This window comes from Ammospiza caudacuta, chromosome 3 (assembly GCF_027887145.1).
Source record: "Ammospiza caudacuta isolate bAmmCau1 chromosome 3, bAmmCau1.pri, whole genome shotgun sequence".
Taxonomy (NCBI): Eukaryota; Metazoa; Chordata; class Aves; order Passeriformes; family Passerellidae; genus Ammospiza; species Ammospiza caudacuta.
The window spans coordinates 17,087,108-17,109,337 of record NC_080595.1 but is presented as its reverse complement, the minus strand read 5'-3'; the positions used below and the strand labels follow the sequence as shown (position 1 = coordinate 17,109,337).

At 39.8% G+C, this 22,230-nt stretch overlaps 1 protein-coding gene across 1 annotated transcript; it reads right to left on the bottom strand.

The window, feature by feature from the left end:
• Positions 1-3,052: 3,052 nt before the first annotated feature.
• Positions 3,053-16,907, bottom strand: PLEK (pleckstrin). Its single transcript, XM_058801996.1, has 9 exons — positions 16,815-16,907; positions 16,112-16,267; positions 10,903-11,084; positions 9,796-9,887; positions 8,801-8,985; positions 7,462-7,566; positions 5,737-5,820; positions 5,016-5,085; positions 3,053-4,178 (listed from the first exon to the last, which is right to left on the bottom strand). The coding sequence occupies exons 1-9, from the start codon at positions 16,860-16,862 to the stop codon at positions 4,039-4,041; spliced, it is 1,062 nt and encodes a 353-aa protein (XP_058657979.1). The 5' UTR covers positions 16,863-16,907; the 3' UTR covers positions 3,053-4,038.
• Positions 16,908-22,230: the final 5,323 nt, after the last annotated feature.

Here is a 22,230-nt window from a genome sequence, read left to right as displayed (position 1 = left end):
CAGGTCTTTTTCCTCTCCCTTGATCCCATTTATTAATATTCAAAATTGTGGTGAAAAACATACTGAAGGCAAATTTTAAACAATACTAACATCATCTCTCTCCCCTTCAAGTGCTGGAAGCAAAGTTCCATCAGTTTTATTAGCATTTCCCTTTGATTATTTTCCTCCCACCTGCTCAGTCATCTTTTAATGAGTTGAAGAAAAGGAGGGAAAGACATTGTCATCTTAAAACAAAGGCAGAGACCATGCAGGAAAGCAAAGAGTTTTAATGTAGCCCATAAAATTTCACATGGAAGGCAAATGAAGCATGAAAAGCAGTGTTTTATTCACTTTTCTTATAGTCGAAGTCTCCCTTTTACTGCACTGGAAGGAAAAAAAATTAAGCAATCTACAAGACCCAAAGTATGGAAAGCCACAGTTTTTGTTCTAAATGCAAAGCAGGAAGTGCTATGTTCTTATCAAAACCCTCCTCCCAAGCTTATTTTGAAGCCAAAAAAGAAGTTCTATTTCAAGAAGTCTGATGAGTAACAACAAAAGAAGAACTTTGTTTACCATCAGAGTTCACTTTGAGCATAGAAAAATCTCTATACATCAACGAGAAGATCACAGCTCACAAACAAAAATTACTTACACTTTTCAAAACACAAACTGAAGAAATACCAACAGAAATACCAACAACCTGCAGAGGACTCTCATCTACTCATTTCCTTTTTCAAGTTCCTCCTACAGTCTCCTACAGTTTTAAAAGGTACAAACTGAAAAAGAACAACCGAAAAACCCACCCCACTGCCCTCCTCCCAAAAAGTCCCACCTACTTAAATGTTTCTGGCCCCCACCAAAAAGATTATTTAGGGAAATTTTTTCTGGATTTCAATGTTGCCCAAGCTTGAACTCAGGGCACTTCAAACAGTGAAAAGCACTTATCAAGAGCCCTGTGAAGCAAGTAGTTTGAACTTAAAATAACTTCTCAAATATTTGAGAACAAATTAGTGGGGAAAAATAGGTGTTTAATGTTTGTAGTAAAGTGAACTCTAAGCCAAAGACAGAAGAGGTACTACTACATTGAAGAGTTATAGGTAATATTGCAAGAAGAAATGAAAAGAAAAATTTTTCTAAAAGAGAGGTTTGACAGTAAATGTTAGATACCTCAGAGGCCTTAATGAGTTTTTTTGTCTTTATGAAACAATTTTGATTAAATATTACTAAGTAAACTGTTCTATTATTAAAACACCTTTTCAGTAGACAGTTCACACTTTCTGTTAACTGTTCTTTCAAATAAAAAGCAAAGACAGCACACTGCAAAAAAAGCACCAAAATAACTACACTTATCAACAAATTATATCACCTTACCCTTCAGAAGAAAGCTGTGGGGCAGGGAAAGTAAACAGCTGTTTGAAAAAAAAATGCTAGAGACATATTAAGTCCAAACTACATCCATATGTGTTGTCTGTTGGATTATAAGTACTAACACTGACTCAAGCTAAAAGCTTGTTGGGCTGGGGTTATTATTTTTCAGCATCTGTGTTTGTGGTTTGCTTCATACCATTTTCCTTTAAACTTCATTTTAAAATGGAAGTAGGAGTGCTGTGTCTGTGTGGGTGTTTTTATGAGTGCATGGTTAGGCAACATTACGAAAAATCTGACTCTGACTGTAGTAAGCATGTAGGCAGTGTTCCAGGGGAGAGAAAATTGCTCAGTGCAGGTTGTGGCAAGACAAACATGAACTTAAGAGGATATTTATATAAGATTATATTACACAAGTCTTTCAGACTGAAGATAATAAATACAATCCTTATCTACAATGATTTGTGTATTTTGCTGTCCTTTAGACTAGGTCTTTCTTATAAGTAAAAAATAAATCGACATTAATGTAGTAATTGCTGAGGGTGTGGTAGAAGTGTGATTTAAATAGTTAGAGGGTGAAAGTTAGAGGAAGCATGACACAAGTAGGTCTGCTCTTCTGTTTCCTCCCTTTTGTTGGTAGTTCCTTGCACAAAGATGTCTCTCTCTTCTTTGTGCCTGTATTCATGATCTGTGCCTCTTCCATGCCTTCTGAGTTACTGAGTTGGCCTTATCATTTCTGATTGACATGTATCTGCTTTTTAATTCTGAATTCCCTTGGACAAGATCTTCTCACTGCTGCCAAGAAGCAGAGGCACCTACAAACCCTTGAAATGTGTCTTCTGAAGCACTAGCTATGAGATCACAGACCCCATCAATATAGGATGGTACAAATATAAGAGCTCTTCCATAAATACACTGACTATCATCCTCTGCCTGAGAAAAAACTATTTATAGTGGACAGCCATAACTTGGACTGAGCACAAGTTAAAATTTTAAGGTCATGGACTGATAAAACATTTTAGTTTTATTAAATTTTGGCAGCCACATCTCTCCTTTGGTAAGCTGGACAAGTTTCTGTTATGTGGTTGTGCGGGGTGTTTTTGTCTCTTTTCCTGTGCCCTTGGGTATTTTTGGGTTAGTGAGCTCTGAAAGCAAAAAAAGCAGCAACAAGCAGCAATTATCAAGAAAGCAGGCTGAGCAAAAAGTGGGTCTTTTTACCATTAGTCTTCCTTCCTCAAAATGACACATCAGACTTCAACGATCCCGATAGCTTGCATGGGAGACAGGAAATGCCTGCCAGAAACTGATTTCTGCTGGCCAACTGAAGTGGACATGATGATGCAGTGTCTCAGCCTGCTGCTCCTCAAGGCTGTGTTTTCTTTGGGATAAGAAATGCAAGGCAACAGGGCTCCATTAGCTCAGCTACAGGTATAATTAAGCACAACTGGAGAGAAGCTTTAGGTCTGCATTTATTTTTAGATGGGAGAGATCCCAATAAGAATTCTTAAGTATAAGGTACCTCATTAGATCTATGAACAGAGTTTTAAAGATTTTGAAGTCTCCTGCACTCAAACATCAGTCTGTACCAGGAACAGCCTACATGCACAGTGTGACATTAACTTGATTTTCAACTCCTCCTTAGATTTTAAGACTTAGAAATTTGTTTGATATAGAGTCAGACAAAAATGCAAGGATTAATCAGGCGAACTGATTATCAAATAAAAATATTTATTTCAGTTACAAGCACAGGGTTTCTCTTATATTTCTAAGGCACAGAATCAAGGACTGAGTATGGTACTGGAGGTTAAAAAAGGAAAACCTAATCAAAACCACTTCAATCAATAGTTCAAATAACCAACCCATGCATCCTTGCCCTTCTCCTGCAAGATTCTTAATTCAAATAGAGTGCTGTACCTAACAACCCACCATCTGCTTTGTAGACATAAATAAAAGGAAACAATGGTCCCAGGACAGATTCTTGTGAAGAAATTTGGCAAGGTTTAAAATTGGGTGATATAGAGTTTGGAGTGAGATTCCTTTGTGTTTGAAATACTGTGGGAAGAGACTTTTCCTCATATTGCTGTCATGGAGTTACACTTGGTTCCATAGCATATATATAACTCCAAGGAGTTATACTATGGTGTTTCCATAGCTGTCTGCATTCTTCCCTCCCTTAATGCTGACAGATTGGAAAGGAGTGGATCATGTTTCCAAATGAGTTGACTTCTTTTCCTTATATCTATGGTATTATTTGTATAAGTGAACAAGCAGCAACAAGATCTGGTAAAGAAGAAAGTGTAAAACTTGTGTGGAGAAGACAGTGAAAATCCTGAAACACATCACAGGCTGAGGAGAGTGATTAATTGAGGTACTCTCTGTCAGTGACATGACTGTGTTAATGGTGAGATTCCCAATATCAGCTGCAGTAACAGGTACAACCTTGTCAAGGTCAACTGATTACTCTAAGCAACACACTAATATGGCATATTCTATGGTATAATTTAGTAAAATATTACCATAACACAAGTGGAAAAAATGTTAGTTTGTTAGTGCCCACTATAAAATTGAAACTTCCACCCAGTCCTCAACTGCAATATACAATCACTTTGGGATGATACTGCTTTCTCTTAGGGAAATGCCAAATTTTGCTTTAAATAACTAATTTAATTTGTCTGTCTTGTTGGAAGATCATCTTCATTTACCAGTCCTAGAAACTGACTGGATTGCTTTGATCCATTCTGTACGCTCTGTGGATGAGGCTGCTTGCAAGTAATAGTGGATTTCATTTGCTGTGATGATTTCAAAGAGGACGTTGTCAGCATCATACTTCTTGGCTACAGGAAAAAAGTAAGAAAGTCAGGTATGAGAGAATAAAGTCTTGTACTTTCAATGTTTCCTCCTTTACACACTCTAAGGCGATCTCCTTTCTTTTTACAGCTCAGCCTGATCAGGCCTTCACAAACATTGGGTCCAAGACATGAGTCTCTCTCTCTCAGTGAAACCACTCATGAATTCTGCGCATTTCACTTTCAGGAGTCACAGGTTTGTTGGTCTCAAATCATGGAAGGATCTGCAATCCTGCAGACAGATCCTATTCCCCAAACCGTCCCATGCCTTGCCAGCTACAAAAATAAGATGTTTATGTCATATCTGTTTATTTTCTGAGATGCCGACAAACTCTCTTGCTGGATATGATAGCCAGCCTCTCATGTGGAGAGGAGAATGCATGAAATTAATGTTTCTTGGTCCTTGCACCAACACCTTTTCTGTTCTCACAACTTCTAGCTTTAGGAAGGAAGAGAGGATGAACAGTAACAATTTTTCGGCATAACGATTTCTAACATGAAGCTTCCATCCCAAATTCATTAACTAAAGTGATCAAACTCAGCTTAATTTGCCTAAAGGCCAGTTCTTCTAGCACAAGGTTTGTGTCATCCTTTTGATCAGCGTTCCCCAAAGTGCTGACAATATAAAAGATTCCCTATTGCTACTTTTACCACAGTGCCCTTCCCCAGTAATTCAGACAGAAGGAGAGAGATCAGTTACTAGAATTGCTGAATTATTGTACATAGATTGCTTTGGAATAAAAAACACTTGTGATTTTAGGCAGATTGAAAGGAGGGGTTGGTATCAAAAATTTATTAGAGAGCTCATTCAATATGGTTCCTTACTGTCTGGCATATCTTCCACTGCTGTCACCACGCAGCCCCTCAAGTGAATTGCTCCCAGTGGTTCTTCTCCCTGGGGAGAACATGAAATCAAAATTAAATGCAACGCTTCTGAAACCAGTAGCATGTTAACATATGGCTACATTTCCAGAATGGAGACAAAACCATTTGATTACTTAGTATGTCTCACCTGAGAGAACAGAAAATTTTCAGTCGGTGTTGACATGGAGGGTTAGTGCTGTGGTTAAATACCCTAAATAAATAGGGAATCTCTTGTGATTTAGAATTCAGGATCTACAGATTATGTAGTGTGGGAATGGGCCCATTAGAAATACAAGAAATAGGATGCCATGTCTCAGCCTAGCATGGCAAATACCTCAAATATAAATTGCAAAATTACTGCACTGTGTTCATTTGCACTTAGAACCTAATTTGTTTTGATCAAGTGAGAGTATGCATTAATTCTAATCAATCACAAATAAGAGGTGAAATACAGATTGATGTTACTTATTCCCAGGTCTGGGGGGCACTTGCCACCCTGACTTTACAGCCCCAGAAACTATCCTTCACTCTGCTTTTCCAGAGGATGGCTAGGCCATGAAAGAACAGTCCCACTGTCCTGCCTGATCTTCCCTGTCACATTCTCATGCAAATACTCCTTTCAATTACTTCTACAGGGCACTGAATTCAAAACAAACAGGGAAATGAACCAAATCTCTCTTACTCCAGCAGGATCATAATAGTGAAGATATGCAGGATCATCTCTTAAAACGAACTTTCTCACTTTCCAGTTCTTCCTCCGATGTCCCTAGGAAAATTCAAAACCAGGAATGTCACAGAACTGCTTGGCCTGCATGCAGATCTTACCCATGCGTGAGAGGACAGGCAAATACAAAAGGGAAAAAAACTGAATATTGTGGACAGGAAATACTCACTGGAGTAGGACTTGAATCTGCCTTTTCTACATTCTAATCTTCTGCACAAGAACTGGGCTATCAAACTAGAACTGGGCTATCAAACTGCTTTATCTCTCTCCTTTTTTTTTGGTTGTTTGTTTTTTTGTTTGGTTTTTTGTTTCTGGTGGTTTTTTTGTTTTGTTTTGTGCAAAACATAGGAGCTTCAACATGGGATATTTGTCTAAACATATCACACAGTGTGGTAGTTATGACATTCACGTGAATTCTGTAAGAACTAGGTTTAACTACTTGCTAGAAAACATGGCTGCAAAGTGCCTTGCAGGAAGGTACCTTGAATTATTGGCATGGATGAGCTGAAAGTCCCTGTCCCTGCAAAGATAAAAATAAAAAAATGCTTATCTGGCTTAAACACCCTGGAGGGCTCATGGCTGAGAAGCTCAGGCAGAGATATGGACATAAGTGCCTCATGGCCCATTTTCATGACTGAAAAGGATGGGTATGCAAGCATTTTCAGCAGAAGCAGGGACCCTCCCAAGCAATGACCCTCAACTCACTGAGGGTGACCAAGTGCAGACTAACACTGGTGGAAGATTGTCATGAACCACTTCCTCTGGCATTTCAAAATACAAGTTTCTCAATTACCTCCTGTTTGCATGGAAGCTCTTACTAACTAGGTTGATAAAAACATGACAGTAAAAGAGCAGCAAGGCGTGGGTCTAATTTCTTCCATGGAGTAAACTGTTTAAACAAGAGAAATACTTGTTAGCACCACCAAAAAGTTCCTAGGCCCTCAAAGACTATTTTAACAGTGCAGGTTCAGACTCAATATTAGGAAGCATTTCTTTAGAGAGAGGGTGGTCAAATACTGCAACAGGCTACCTAGAGTGTTGATCAATTCACCATGTCTGTCAATGTGTAAGAAGCTTTTGGACAACAAAACCCTTAATGTGCTTTAACCCTTGGTCAGCCCTGAAGTAGTCAGGCGGTTGGACCAGAGGATTGTTGCAAGTCCCTCCCACCTGATCCATTTTATTCATTGAAGAATCCTGATTTTGCCTTCAGTTCACTGATATCTGCTTGCAATGGCCTTGGAAACACGACATTCACTGTATTGCTTAAAGTTTTGCAGGAAATGAAGGTATCCCATTATCTTCTGTCTTATACATCAAATATTAGTGAATGAAACAACTCCTTTGCTCAAGCATGCTGAAAAAGTCCATGAAAACTGGCAACTGAATTGTACCAATGACTTGTTACATCTTCTGTGTTAGGACTCTTTCCTAATTAAAGCTATCAACTGTTTTATTTTGTGGTAAGAGCAATTAACCTTGCAATATTTGTCCAGAGTCCTGCTGCTGTGCTGCAGCAAGTGTTCCTTGTGCAAAGGCAAGAGAGACAGAGAAGAAAACTGCCAAGTGTGGAGATGCCATAGGGTAGTTTCTCTCTTATGTAAAGCTTTTAAGTGTAAAAGAGTAATCTTGCACCCATGGAACATCATCCTAGTGATAGGATGGAACATGGGCAGCACTGACCTGTTTCAGCAAACATCCTTGTTTGACAATTGTGCCTCTGAATTCTTCTTTTAGGACCACATCATCATCACTGGAATATCCCTCACAGAAAAATCCACTGTCTGGCTGCAAGACCACAAGAGAAATGTTACAGAAGTTACACAGCTGCTGCATGCTTATGTACATGTACCAATATGGCATCTTTTTGCTTCCCTCCATGCTGTTTTTTGCCACCCCAAAGAAGATATTATTATTATTGTTGTTGTTGTTATGGTTATTGTTAAATAGTGGAAGAGCCTCCCGGTGAAGTTGAGGAGCTCTCCAAGTCACCGTGGACACATTTCAATGTGAGGTGGAACCACACTTCTAAGATACCAAGTGAAGGCATTGACTTTCTGTGGCCTCCTCACACCACGCTGTCATTGAATCAATCTAAAAATAATCCAAAAGCAAGCAGGTCACACATGGGCTGCTACAAGAAGCACCCCAGGAGGCCACAAGGCTGCCTTTACCAGGAGTGTCTCTGCTAGCAGGTAAAGTCTCCCTAGCACAAACATATTTAGGAAAACAAATGAGTAGTGGGAGAGTCATTCTGCTGAAGCGAAGTGATTCCATGTGGTAAATATAAACAGAATTGTAATACCAATTTACTTTTTTTCACTTTATAGAAGGCATACTTTTTTGTTAGCATAAGCCCATAAGCCAAATATCTTTCAAACAGTATTTGATGTGATATTTCAAGTTCTCCAAATCAGGCCACACAATATGAAAAAATAAATAGAGAAGGCTGGGTATGACACCCAGAACAGGTTACTGGGGGATATTAAAAACTTTTACTTCTTTGCTCATGGGCAAGCTGTGTGTGTGCACGCTCACACTGAGTCAGATTTGATGGATCTGCACAAAAATGGGTTTGTAGCTTCTGCAACTCTTTGAAGCCCTGTGAGAATGATTTACTCTCTTCTCTTCCACTGAATCAACAGGGAAACAGATGGTTAAATTCTGGTCACCAGTACAAAAACAGGAACAAAGTCTAAGTTAAAAAGAACCCAGCCTAAAGTTGCATACTATGTGAGCCTTCTATCACGCTTTGAGAATTCTCTACAAATTCATTTCCCACACTTAGTCTCAGCACTCAATTCACACTTAGAAGGTGCCAGAAAAAAAAAAAAAAAGCTGTCCTGGTTACAACTATTAACGTGAGCAGACTCATTCTGAGCATCACAGGAAAAAGACAATTAAGACAGATTTCTCCACTTCTGTACAATCTTTCCTCCAGGATTTAAGAAGCCCAACAAGAAGCATGAGAAAAGCAGAGCATCAGTAAGTGAGACAATAAAAAAACAGAATCAATGCTCACAAAGTAATAGTAGGCATCACTGAGATCCAGGAAGGGGGTGTCTGACAGTCCCTCTGCAGCTGCCTTGGATGTGTCCCCAGCAGGCTGTAGGTAGCCTTCACTCAAGAGGGAAGAGGCAAGCAGGAGACCTTCTTTGCGATTTCGGATGGAGCTGCTGGACACCAGCCAGTCAATCACACAGGTGCCTGGTTACAAAGGAACAAAATATCAGCCACAAACCAAGAGAGACATGAAAAAGCCTAAAAGTACACAGGAAACAAGCCTACTCCATGTATTCATCAATTTCCTGAAAAATGTTCTTAGCAACAATATGGGGAGTTAATCTAGGGAGGTTCCTGGCCACCCAGCAAGGTACAGCCTTTCCAGCTGATGGCAGGGGCTGGGACAGCTCTCAAACACCATTTCTGATGGAGAAGAGAGCTGGAAGGGGACACAGGGCTGAGCTGGGAAGCCTCAAAGGCAGAGACTGGGGATATACAGAGGATAGCCAAGCCTGGATCCAGGCTGCTATGCTGCTAACATAATGCTGTTGGAAATCACCAAGGTTGGAAAATACCTCCAAGATCATCAGTCCAACAATTAACCCAACACTGGCATGTCCCCCCATAAGCAATGTCCTCAAGTGCTACATCTATGTGTTTTGAGCACAAATACAGATTTGATTTTGAGAGAAACAGGAATTACAATGGGACACCATTTGGTAATGAAAAATCCAGAATGGAATAATTCTTCTGTATTTAAGTGTTTCACTCTACAATCTACTCAAAAGATTACTTTAATCTTTCTAACTCTAGTAAAATTTCATCCTTCTCCTTTGTTTACTGTGGCCATAACCAAACACTTTTCCAAGATATATCTTTGAGCATCTCCTGGATTAGTCAAGAAAAATATCAAACTTCTATGTGCTCTACAGAGTTTAGAGCTGTTTCACTTCTTTAGTTTTTCCACTCTGCGCTCCCTTTATTGTATAGAATAGAGGAACAGGCCCTCCTTACCTGTAAAGCAGTGATTAAACACTCTTTTATCTTTTTCCAGCTTCAACTCCTTTATTCCCTTTTCAGGATCTTTCATTGAGAGATACAAAGCACTGTGCATGAAAAGAGCCACAGAAACTGTTAGCAAATAAAAAGGTTTTTCCAGTTTGTGCAACAATATCATTGTCATCATGTTCAGCTCTCTGCAGAGCTGTAATATGGCTTAGTTTCATCTCTGGCATCTCCTGAAAAATTCAAGTTGCAAAAGCCTAGAGGTCTCACTACATTACTTCACAGCTGTAGGAGCAGAGGGCAGAGTGCACAAAGGGCTCACCACATCCCCCTATTTTGAGAATGCAACTACTTGTGGTGACTGTAGCATGAAGAGAGGAACACCCACTGCTGAGGGATCTTCACAGGGCCCCACAGACTCAGCAGGAGGGTTCACTGCTGTGCTCTGTGTTCACCCCAAGGTCCTGGGCTGAGCAGAAAACCTGTCCCAAAGCCTGCATGCTCTCAGATTATCTTGGCTCTGTGCAGTTTTTACTGTCTTATAAGAACACTTCAGGCTCATTTTTGTCTTGGTATTTACAGCTCAGAGGCAGAAAACAAGTCATCCTTGATTTTGAAAAGTACTAACAGATTGCTTCCCTTTATCTCCTCTTCTCCCTTTGCCAGTTTCATGTTCTTTGGCAGGTACCACAGTCCCCTCACCATCCAAAAACTAGGCTAACATCAGAAGAAGAGAAGATAGAGAGCAAGCAAAAGGTCTAAAATATTTTTTGTAACAAATGATTTATTGTATAAAATGCTTCTCCTGGAAGAGTCACACTTTGGCTGGCACATCCTCTTGCACTCCATTATGCCCAGGAATCTCTTTATCAGCAAAAAATCTTTGATAAACAAGCATGTTTTGGTAAATGATAGTATATTCAAAAAGATCTTTCCAGTTCTGATTGCCAGCTCATTTCTGACACATTGTACAAACTGAAGTTTTTAGTCATGCAGAAGGGGCCGTGAGAGAATCCATGGACAGACAGGCTCATTGTTCTTCCTGGCCAAGGTTACATGTCTGACACACTGACTGCAGATGGAAGTAAATGGGAGGGCAGAGCCATGAGAACAAACCTCAGATTGATTGTTTCAGGCAATCTGATGGACTTCCTTGTGGATTTTCTGGCAAATCTTTGGCCTCCATCTATGTGATGAATTGCTTTCTTGATATCCCGCACCCAGGCATCTCTCTCCTCCAGGTAGGCAGCTTGAAAAAAGTGGTCCTGCTGCTTGGCCACAGTAAGCTTGAAGACAAACTGGAATAATAAGTTACAGGAGGTTTTTTTTAAAGTTGCTTTTGTGTAGCCAGTTGGGCACAATTAAGCTGCCACAGCATACAGCATACCTATGCCTAAGGACTATAGAAAGTGTCTTAGAGACACAGTAAAATGATAGAAACTCTGAAGAAAACCATGAACAAGCACTGCACATAACTGAATCCTTTTGTTACTTCACCATCACTGATGCTGATATCATCAGCACATCCAAGGTCTGCTGTGGAGGCAGTTATCCAGTCACAAAGAGAAACAGATAACTTTCCCAGGCATTGTTCTGGGAAAGGCTGTAAGGAGCTCAGAGAGAAGAATTACAAGCAATTCTTATCTTAACTTGCTGCACCTGGTCTTGTGAATATGTGGAATGTGTTATAGAGATATGTTTACCAGAAGAGTGATTTCTTAATTAGCCGATGGTGACGGTGTTTTAATTAAAGGACCAATTCGGTCCACCTGTAGTGAACTACAGTATAAAAGGAATGGGTTTCTTAAAAAAATGATTTAGTCTTCTGTGAATGCATGGAGTGTGGCACTGTGTTGTTTCTGACTCAATAATCAACAGCATGTGGCACCAGTACGGCTGCTGATTCTAACTTTTGCTGAGAAATTCAACACAGCTGAAAGGCTGAAGTGATTACTTGGAGTGGCTACTTGGAACAGAGGCTAGACAAGATTAAGAGAATAAAAGTGGGTATTTATTGAAGGCCTTCAATAGGTACACTTTGAGCAGTCAGAAGCCTTTGAGGGGCTACACCCAAGATGGACAATGGTCACGAGTTTTTCAGACAGATATAAGTTTGGTCCATTTACATATCAGGAGTTAATATTCCTATTACAGCTTCAGGTAATGAAGTCATGTACCCCCAGTTTCTTCCCCCCAACTCACTTTTATTTATACTTTCAGGGCCTGGAAGTGAGGCGTCCTTGGGCTTCAGGCCTAGAGAATCATTTTGTCTGACCAAAACGTGAAGCAGTAGATAACACTTTATATGGAGTTTTACAGTTATACACTGGGACTTGAAAAAGATGAAATATAAAATCCTAAGGCATCAGAAGCACCCAGCCCCTGCAGGTCTACAATGGATGTAAATTTTTTTAATGTTTAGAAACACATGAGCAGTCTGAAGAAGGAAAAATACCTCACATCATATTCAGCTACTGTCTCACAAGGGGAGAAAAGGTCATACACTAGAGAGTACCTGAGTATATTTGCAGCCTAGTAAACCTTTAATGGCTTAGTAGGGAGATGATATGTCCAACCCTTGGCTACACCTTAGGATCACCTATCCAGACAACAATGGAAAGACTGTATTTCCCAAAAAATGAGAATAGATCATCTAGAGGTAGTTGTAAACAGAAAAAATAACAATAACCTGAAAAAAACCCAAACCAAAACAAAAAAAAAACAAACCCCAAAACCATCCAACAAAGTTCACACTGTTTGAACTCATTTCCATCCAGTGATCTTCTGGATGGAAAATCAGGATCTAATTAATCATGTTTCCACTTCCTCTAGTGTCATGAGTGACACTAATTTGTTCTGTAGTTGTATTATAATAAATATCACAGATTCTGACTCAGCAGGTGTCTAAAAATGCCAAGCTAAGCCACAAGCCAGCAGCACAACTTGATTAGGGCAAGGAAAGCAAAGGCTACTGTCAAAGAGCAGCAAATTTACATCAGTGAAATCAGCACTCTGAATGAGTCTGCTGAAGCCCATGTTTGTAAATGATACATTTCTGAACATCCCTTATGAGCATTTTCCAAACTATGGCCAACAGGAAAAAATCTGACACCCTGAAATTGTGCAGAAGTCCAACTGAATTTCATGGAAGATACATTTCAAACTTATAAAGCAACAAGTCCTCAAAGTCCATCTCAGACAGAAAAGTAGCCTTTTCTTATCTGATAATGTTCATATTTCCAGCAATAGTCACCTTTTCTGTTATGCAGGAAAGACTTACATACTAAAAATTAATGCACAGTGTATGACAAAAGCAAACAGACAGATCTATCCAAATCCCAATATTCAACAGTCAAGCTAACAACCCAGATTAATAGAATGAAATACCAAAGCATTGATAAGATTTATTACCAAAGGAAAAAAATAGCCTTCTCAAAGAGCTAAGAAGCAACCTAGTGTGAAATGCTAAGAAGAGTTTTTACTTCCAGCACACAGAAAAGACTGGCAAAGCCATTTCTTTTTAGCATTTACAAAGTTAGGCCAGTAAGTTATATGGACTTCCAGGCTTCCTCTGAAATTGGTAAAGAGGTTGATTCTCCAGTCCTAGATATGACCAAGCCTCCCTCTGATGATGTACATCTGGTTGTGTTTTTGAGAAAATTAGACTGTTAGACTAAACTAAATACCAACATTTTACATATTTAAATTGGGAGAGATGAATCTAACAATGAGCAACCAAACAGGATAATGCTGTTCACAAGAAAACCATGGAGAAAATGGAAAAAGCTGAAGAATATCAAAATTTATGTTACATTAAACAATGATCAAACTTTAAATCAAGGACAGCAGACAGTGGTGAATGCATTTTGAAATATAATCTCAAAATATGCAGTTGCAGCCCCTTCTGAACAGCCTTTATCTGTGCTTAACAAATCCAAGATTGGTTCTTTTCCCCTCAGCACCTGCAATTTGCAATTGATGTAGTAAACAAAGCATGTTGGTGATGTGCTCTGAGCTTTCAAATGAAGTCCTGGTGCAGATACACAAGCTGATTTAAAAATTTAACCAGAGAAATATGGAAGTTTGTTTGTGGCCCAATAGTCCCTGTTCCAAACTGGGCCCAGAAAGATGACACTATACTTAAAACTGACCCAATGAGAATTATCCCACTATTCACCATACAGAATTCCTGTCCTAAAAATATACTTTCATTTCTAGCCATATAAACTTAAGAACCAGAGTAATTCCCATAAGAGGAATAACTGTATGCTTTGACATGTAACTAGTGAGAAGCCAGAACAGAATGCAGAAACATTGAATTCAGCAGTACTGTAAAGCTGTAAAATGCAAGATGTAAAAATAAAGATACTATGTTTTCAGGGAATACATGTAGGAACTTAGGTATAATCATATTGGGCAGTACTTGTAAGAACAATCCTGGTGATAGCTTTGCTCATATGAATAAACATGTTCAATTTTTGACTATTTGAAATTTTAAGCGAAAATCCATCTCCAGGGCTACTGGTTTATGGACTTGCAGAACAATCTCATCATCTCAATATGAAGCATCTGCTCCAATGCCTGCTGAAGTAATTTGGATTGTTTCCACTGACTTCAGCAAACCCTGCAGCAAATCTCATTTATGAAAAGCTATTTTGGGTGCCTCAACCCCTGGGTCTCTCTTTGTCTTTATTATCCCTCAGAAAAGGCCCCAGTAACTGAAATGAAACATTATGTAAAGCTCATTATGTAAACATCCAATGTAAAATGAAGCATAACAGAAAACCCAGTGCAGCCAAAGGAATGATCTTCAGAGACTGTCACCCTTCCATAAAGATACAATGCATCTCCTGAAGACTGGTGCATCCCAAAGGATGGCTTTGGGCAGGTGAGGATCTCTCTCACTCTGCCTTCAGCAGACATCAGATACTTCAGAACTCTGTGCCTGCTTTGTTGAATGCACATATGCTGGTGAATTATTTTTCATTTATTGTAAATATGTTACTGACATTTTCAAGCAACTACTGTGAAACAATATTGATGGCAGTGCCTTTCTGAAAGTTAAAGGAAAAAGCCAAAACCCAACACAAAACTGTTTGAAGAAGAATGGTTTGTGAGAAAAGCTCAATTTCTACCATTATAATCTAGGTCTGTGATACTCTTGCATAGTACCCTTCATACCTCATGTATAGAGTAAGGAGTGTTGTGCTGAGGCTTGTTAATAAGATAATCAGCACAGGATTAACAGCAATCTTTGTTCTCTGCCTCATCCTTTTTCTATACTGTCTTAAAGACAGCTTGGAAGTTAACAGGCCCTTTCTCTTGACAGATGTAAGTCTAAAAAGACTAAGTAAGGATCAGGGTGGGTTATTTTCATATAAATATGGGTTCTGCAACAACAACAACAAAAAAACCAACACCACCAACACCCCCCCCCCCCGGAAAAAAAAAAAAAGGAAAGAAAGAAAGCAGAAGAAAGAAAAGAAGGAAAAAGAAGGAGAAAGCAAAGCCAGCACGTCCAAATATGACACAAGGGATCCTGATTCCACTTACTACCAGACCTAAGGACAGGTTTAAGCGTCCTCACTTTACTCATGTGAAAAAGTAAAGTTCACCATCTCAGCTGAGTCTCACACTTTATATTTTTCTAGAACTCTCACAGAGACTTCTATCTTTAGTCCGGTATCCTTGCGGTAATATTTTTTTAACTGTGGTGGAATAATGTTCCAGATTCTGGGGGACCCCTTTGTCAGAGGAATTCATGGGGATGTCATGCCTATTTGATGAAACTGAGTAGACAAAATAATAAATTACTAATGATACAATTCTTTGCTCATATGAGAAATCCTGTTTTACCAACTATTTTTCAGGAACCCTGTAACAAAATATGTGTGTCACAGCATTTATTTCCTTCCTGTCTGAACAAGACAGTTGTTCCTTGACAAAAAATAGATGTTTCTCCTTCTCACAAAATACTTTCCCACTACCATTTTTCTGTGGCACTTAGATTTACATTTCATACAGGAGTTGTTGCTATTCAGCTGCAAAACGTCCTCATACCAATAAAATTTAGTTCTGCTCTCTAAGAGATTCAGAAGTTTAATAAAAACAAATCAACCAACCCCCAAGTGCTTTCTGAATTATTCCTCTTGAAGTGTCCGGAATTCAAATAGTGCACAATTCCAAGCCTGCTTGTGGCCTCCTAAGGCAAGTAAGAATCTCCACTAGGATGAGTGTCAGGAATTTGCAACCATCACCCTTTTGCCTCTTCAGTACTTCCAGAAATATAAGTATACTGTCAATTCTTTTTGCAAAAAGTACGTACCATTCTTTTGCCAAAATCTTGGCATGGGCTGTGAATAGAGCTTCCTTTTAGTGGGATCATCCCTTTGGGACTGTTATCAGCCTTCCGCTTGTAGAATTCAATTCCATCTTCTAAGAGCACAACCCACATTGGCTTCCAGGTATTAAACATGCTGCCCTGCATCAATAAATCACAAATTATGTTCAATGAAGCACTCTTCATGTGATACCCAAGGAAGATATGAGCTTCCAGGGAGTGTCTGATTGATGCTAAAATAACTACAGTTTGTGTTTCAAGGGGAACATGCCACAAACCTCACCCATCCAACTATGCAGTTAAATATTGTTATTTTTCTGACCACTATTTATTTCCCCTTGTAGTTGCTCTGCCAGTGGAAGCCACTGTGGATTTAAATAAAAGTAAAGGCTTTATCCTATGGGCTGTACTACAAAAGACTCCAAAGCAGGGGTTGCTGTGGAGTGGCAAATACCTTCCCTAAGACTAGATGTGCCTGTGGCCTACACACTGTCTTGAGGCAAGGTGATGTGACCTCTTTAATCTCACTATTCTTCCTTGATGTTTAACCCAATTAAGTGCAACTGTGTAGGTTGTGTCTATTTCCTGTTGCCTCTTTGCCAAGATTCCACAGTAAGTTTCCCTGCGTCTTCCCAACCTGTTCAGAGTTAGTTTTCTCTTCCACTCAATCCAAAACTACCCCACTTACCTTCTTAACCAAGTAGCCCTCCCTTATGCGCATTGGCTCTCGCTCCATGGCTTGGGCAATCCTGGTCTCAGCTCTGTCAGTGCTGGCTGTCAAGTTCCTCTGGCAGCAAAGTCTGTGGGATGGTGTTTTTACAGTACAACTGTGTCATTTCACAAGTTCCTCTCAATGCTAATCGCAAGACCATTTCCTCTTACAGAGTGAGAGATAGGGAAATGCAGAAGTACGTGTGTATTTATAGTCTGTCTCTGACAGCACAGACAACAGCCTGACAAAACACTTCATTATCTCAAATACAGCCAGCCTTGATGACAGAGTCCTGGGAAGTTAAATAAGCACTTCAGTGCTCAGTCACAAGAAACGGGGCCTGCTCTGCAAATACATGAGCTCTACCAAAACACACAGGGCATGGTGCTGCTGCTGCCTGGCGTGTGCCAGAAGATTTCAGAGACAGGTTTTCAATGCATCAATGCTTTCACTTCACCCTGCCTTCCAAAACTGGCTCCATGAGGGCAAGCATGTGGAGTCTGGCAGGAAGGTGGAGGACCCTCACTTGGTTAACAAGGATGCGCCCTCTGCTGACATAAGAAATTTGGTCAGGATTTGGATTTTGATGCTGAGGGCCTCTCAAAGATGTCAGCTGTCAAATAGGCACAAATGGACTAGACCTGTGCATTACATAGAGCACTGACCACAAAATGCTTTCTACAATCATCTTTTACTTGCTGCAGAGCTTGTTTGACTTTATTTGGGAAAAGACAAGGCAAACCCATAGTTTTTTATACATACCAGAGTCACAATCCCTCTTCCCCATATAGAAAAAAAGTGGGGGTATATGGGAAGCAATAAGAGGCTGCTTCATGGTGTCTTGAAGCAGCCTCTTGTGTTCTTTCAAGCACAAGATTCCAGGTCACTTTTGCAGCTAACCTCATTCAGATAAGTGTTGATTGAGCCCAGAGTGACTCCATCTGTTACCTCTGCCAAGCTAAAAATTCCTAAACAGGGACTTTTTTCACAGACAGAAATTCCTGTTCTGCATATGACTCTCTGTCTCAGCCTTTACTCCAAAGGAAGCTTACTCAGAAGTCTGACAAGGTCTGTGATAGGGGACCAGAGGGTTAGCAGAGCCTTCAGAGACCTTTCTTAGACATTCCTCACTGATGCCTATTTAGTGGTAGTCTCACAAATGAGACTCCGCTCCTTCCTTGGTTATCAGTATCAATGCTTCACTATCCCAGCTGCTGGGTGTTTTTCCTCAATATCTGAATGGAGATTTTCCTTTTCCAGGTCTTTCTCAATGAGTTGCTGCTCAAATGACACATCCAGTCTCTGTGCAGGCAGAGCACCTGTATGTACCATCTTTTTCAGGTTAAACACTTTAACCTGAAACATTCTGGTTGTGTCATGGTGCATTTTGTCCAAAGCATACCTTTTTGTGATAATTTAATCTATCACTATATAGTTTGGGGTTTCTAAAACCTGCAGTCCCAGTACATTGTTCCTTTGCTCATGTAAGTCATACTGTTGTAAGGATCTTATTGCTATTAGAGGCACTAGTTGCTGATGAAGAAAATAATCCATCAGTTTTCAAATGAAAGACTCCATGTATTCTCTAGCTGTGAAGCATACTTGAATTCAACAAATAGATTTTAAAATTATTAGAGACAGAAACTCAAACCGGTCTAGTAAAACTTCATGGTCCTTGGAACTAAAAGTAAACATTTACCACTAAAAAGTGATCAAAAACCTTGTCTAACATTTACAACAGAAAATTTGCCCACCAGGTCTAGGACTTGGAATGAATTGAAGATGCCCTGGATTCCCAGAGCAGAGATGATCTAATGGGATTTCTGAGTCATATTTCTGTGAAGGTTCTCTTCTTTTCCCAGAAGTTTTAAAAGGACGTTTGATGGACTGAGGAGCTTGTAGAATCCTCCTGTATAATGTCTTTTTTGGTCACTAATTCTTTTTGCTTTAAGAAGGCGTGAAGAGGGTCCCACGGAGTCAGTCGAGTAATGACAATCACACCAATGGGGATACATGTCCTTCTACTTTATTAAGCAGCTTTGGCATATTTATCTTTCTCTATACACTGCCTCATGCCACTAATGCTTAATGCTCATTGGTTAAGTGGCTGCATTCATACATACATGAATTAATTACTGATTGGTTGTCATGCTATAAGCATTTTAGCTAAGGCGTGCTAAATTAGCAGTTCCCATAACATGCCTGGCATCTGGCCTCATCCTGGCACAATGCTCATTTTTCTTTGTTGTATCTATTTGAGCATGGTACGTGGTCTATTTTGTTCCAAGGACAGTACACGGTCTTCAAAATAACTCTGTAATCTGCAGGTCAGGGTTGTCCAATTCTTGTAGGAGAATAGTGTGCCCTTGTTCTGCCAAGAATCCTTCCACAAAGGTGAATTGTTTCCTTCTCTTCCCTTTCATGTCTGTGCTTTTGTCTTCAGAAAAAGATACCTTTTTTTCCTTTTTCCAATTAGATAAACCAAAAATACTGGTCACAGGCAACAGTAAGTCTCGAAGTGTAATTTGGAAGCCAAATTGTCCCTTTATTACCTGCCTTGAGGACATAATGCTTCAGAGCTTGGAGCTATGATTAAAGACAGAGAACAGGATCACAGTTAGCTCTTCCTTCTGTCCCTACTTTGCTTCCCCCACCTCAGGTCTGAGGAAAGGAAGACCCCTCTTGAGCTGGAAGGCTTTATGGGGAGCAAAGACAAAAGAACCTGCCAGCATTTCGCCCCGTGCAGGCATCCTTTGTGCAGGTTTCCCTGCTTACCTGCTCCTGCTGACTCAGTGTTTGTGCTGAATCAAGATGACAGGGCCCCGCAAAATAAACTGGTGATATGAGATGACCAGGGATAGGTAATCCTCAATAGAATATCTATATATCCCTATACTAAAAAGTAGTTTAATGAAAACAGAAAGGGGTGGTGACTCCACAATTTCACAAAAGCTCATTTTTCTCACTTATCTGTGTGAAAAGCCTTTGGAGGTATGAAATGTAAATCTAAACACAGTGGCACCTAGTCAAATACTCCAGAATTTACCATTACTACTTATGCTACTCAGTGTCAAAACACAAAATAACTTCCATCTAATGTTAGCTGAAGGCAACCACTTTATAACACTTCTCTATATTGTTTCTATTGCATCTTTAAAGCTCAGCTGGTCCATTTGCTGTTCCACTTTACAAGTCTGGTGCAAACTTGTTCTTTAACGCTGAGGTTTGGTTTCATTTACCACACACTACTGCAGGGAAATCAGCACTTCATACCCCCCCCCCATACAGAAACATGCTGATGTAGCTGAATCATTCATGTGAGGCAAAATGGTCCTTAAAAACACAGTAGCTGTGGCGGGTGCAAGGGAGTATGGATTGTGGATGTGAGTCTTCTTTGTCCAGCCATTCCTAAAGAGCAGCACCAGGCATAAAAGAGAGGAGGAGCTGCATTTCTTTTACCTCTCCACAAAGGGGAGGAAGAGCTTTGTCAGAAAGAGAAGATAACCTGCAGTGTGGAAATCTGCTATAACTTACTATGTCCTCTCCATTTCTTTCTCAAGTACATAAAAGTGCATGATGTCAGATGAGCAGAATTTGTCACAATATCACCATCTGCAGCAGAACTGAATATGTTAGCTCAGTTTACTCTTCTTGTACAGGAGAACACTCTGCTGTATTTCTTCAGAAATTTCTTCTTTATTTCTGCTACTTCAGAATAGAAGTTCCTGCAAACACTGGGAAAAAAAGATCAACCACATTTATCTAAGCAAGTGGGACTAAGACGTGTTTATACCAAAAATTGGAACCATAAAGCAGCTGCAAGGAAGGCAAAAATCTCAGTTACACCTGCTCCATTGCTCCACAAGCCCTTGCAGAGATGGTTCTAACATGTTTGCTGCACTGTAAATGCCACAAACTCACCTAATCTGCAGCAAAACACATGACCTATCCATAAGTACATGTCACTACAGCAAATCAAGCTGCATTTGCAGGGGAAATTATAACAAATGTTATATGTTCAAAATTATTGTCTCTATGGGAAAGATGATATACTGAAGTGATTTCCAAACAAGATAAAGACTGTCCAGCTGATTTTTCAGTAAAAAAACACTTCTAATTCTGCACAGAGGTAGAGGCCTCAAAAGAATCAAAGTTTTAAATTGAGAGCTGGCAGGTGTAAGCCTTAGCACAATTCCCTACATACAGAATCACACATATGGCTATTTTTAGAGCATGAGAGATTGTGGCTTTGCCTGCCCTTCTTGAAAAGAAGCCCCAAACCACAACATTTCCAAATTTAGCACTGTGTTAAGAAATTAATCAAAGAGGGGCAAGCATAAAAAGGCTAATACAAGTATCACATGGCACCTTAGAATCTAAATGCTGCGGTTTGGCCATCTTAAATGAACCATCTTGTTGTGCCTCGAGGTACATTTTATATATTTAATGTATGTTGAGCTTTGCAGCAGGATTAGAGCATTATTGAGGAGGTCTGCATAAATGTTAATACTTGAAAGCTTATGCAGTTGACATATCACGCCTAGAGAGATCATATTGAGTAGGTGCAATCAAGAGACTGAACACATCTCTCCAGAATGTTTTCTAGATAATTCGGACCTGCTTAAAGCATAGGTCGTGGTTCATCTGCATGTTATCTCTTAGCTTTCATTGAACACATCCACCCTCACGTCTCCCCTACAGTAGCTCCCCATCAGTAACGCACGCAGGTTATGCTGGTGCAGCAGGGAAGGTGTATGCATAAGAAAGAGGTCTTGGAGGATGCAGCTTGTATGTAGCTCACACATCTTGCAGGATGTATGAAACTTTCATAGTCTTAGGAAGAAAAAGAAGTATAGAACTGCTGGGTACAACTCACTCACCACTCCCTTCAAAAGCACTGAGGCATTTGCCAGGGCACAGGTGAGTGCTCCAATCTTCATACGCAAGGGAAGGGAATTAGCTTAATGTACCTTGCTGACTCCACAGAAGAGACTGGGAAACCTGAGCTGCCAGGGGAATGAAAAGTAGATTTGAAGGACTGAAAAAAACCAAACCAAACCACGGACACACACACACACAAAACCCAAACAACCACCTCAAAACAAACAAACAAACAAACAAATAGAAAAACAGTTTTGCAGTTTAGAAAGACGTTAAATATTGTAGCCCACCCTTCAAATGTAGGTGTAGAGAATGGAGGAATTGACACAATTTTATCTTTTTGTTCCCAGAAGCAAATTGCTGCTGTGGCTTAGAGAAATAGGACTTTGTCCTAAGTCTATGATTATTTATTTAGCTTTGAATCTTGTAAACGTCAGCATGTTTACTCTGTGCTCCTGGAAAAACACCTACTCTTCTTCCTTCAGATATTTTGCTCCCTACAGAATATCAA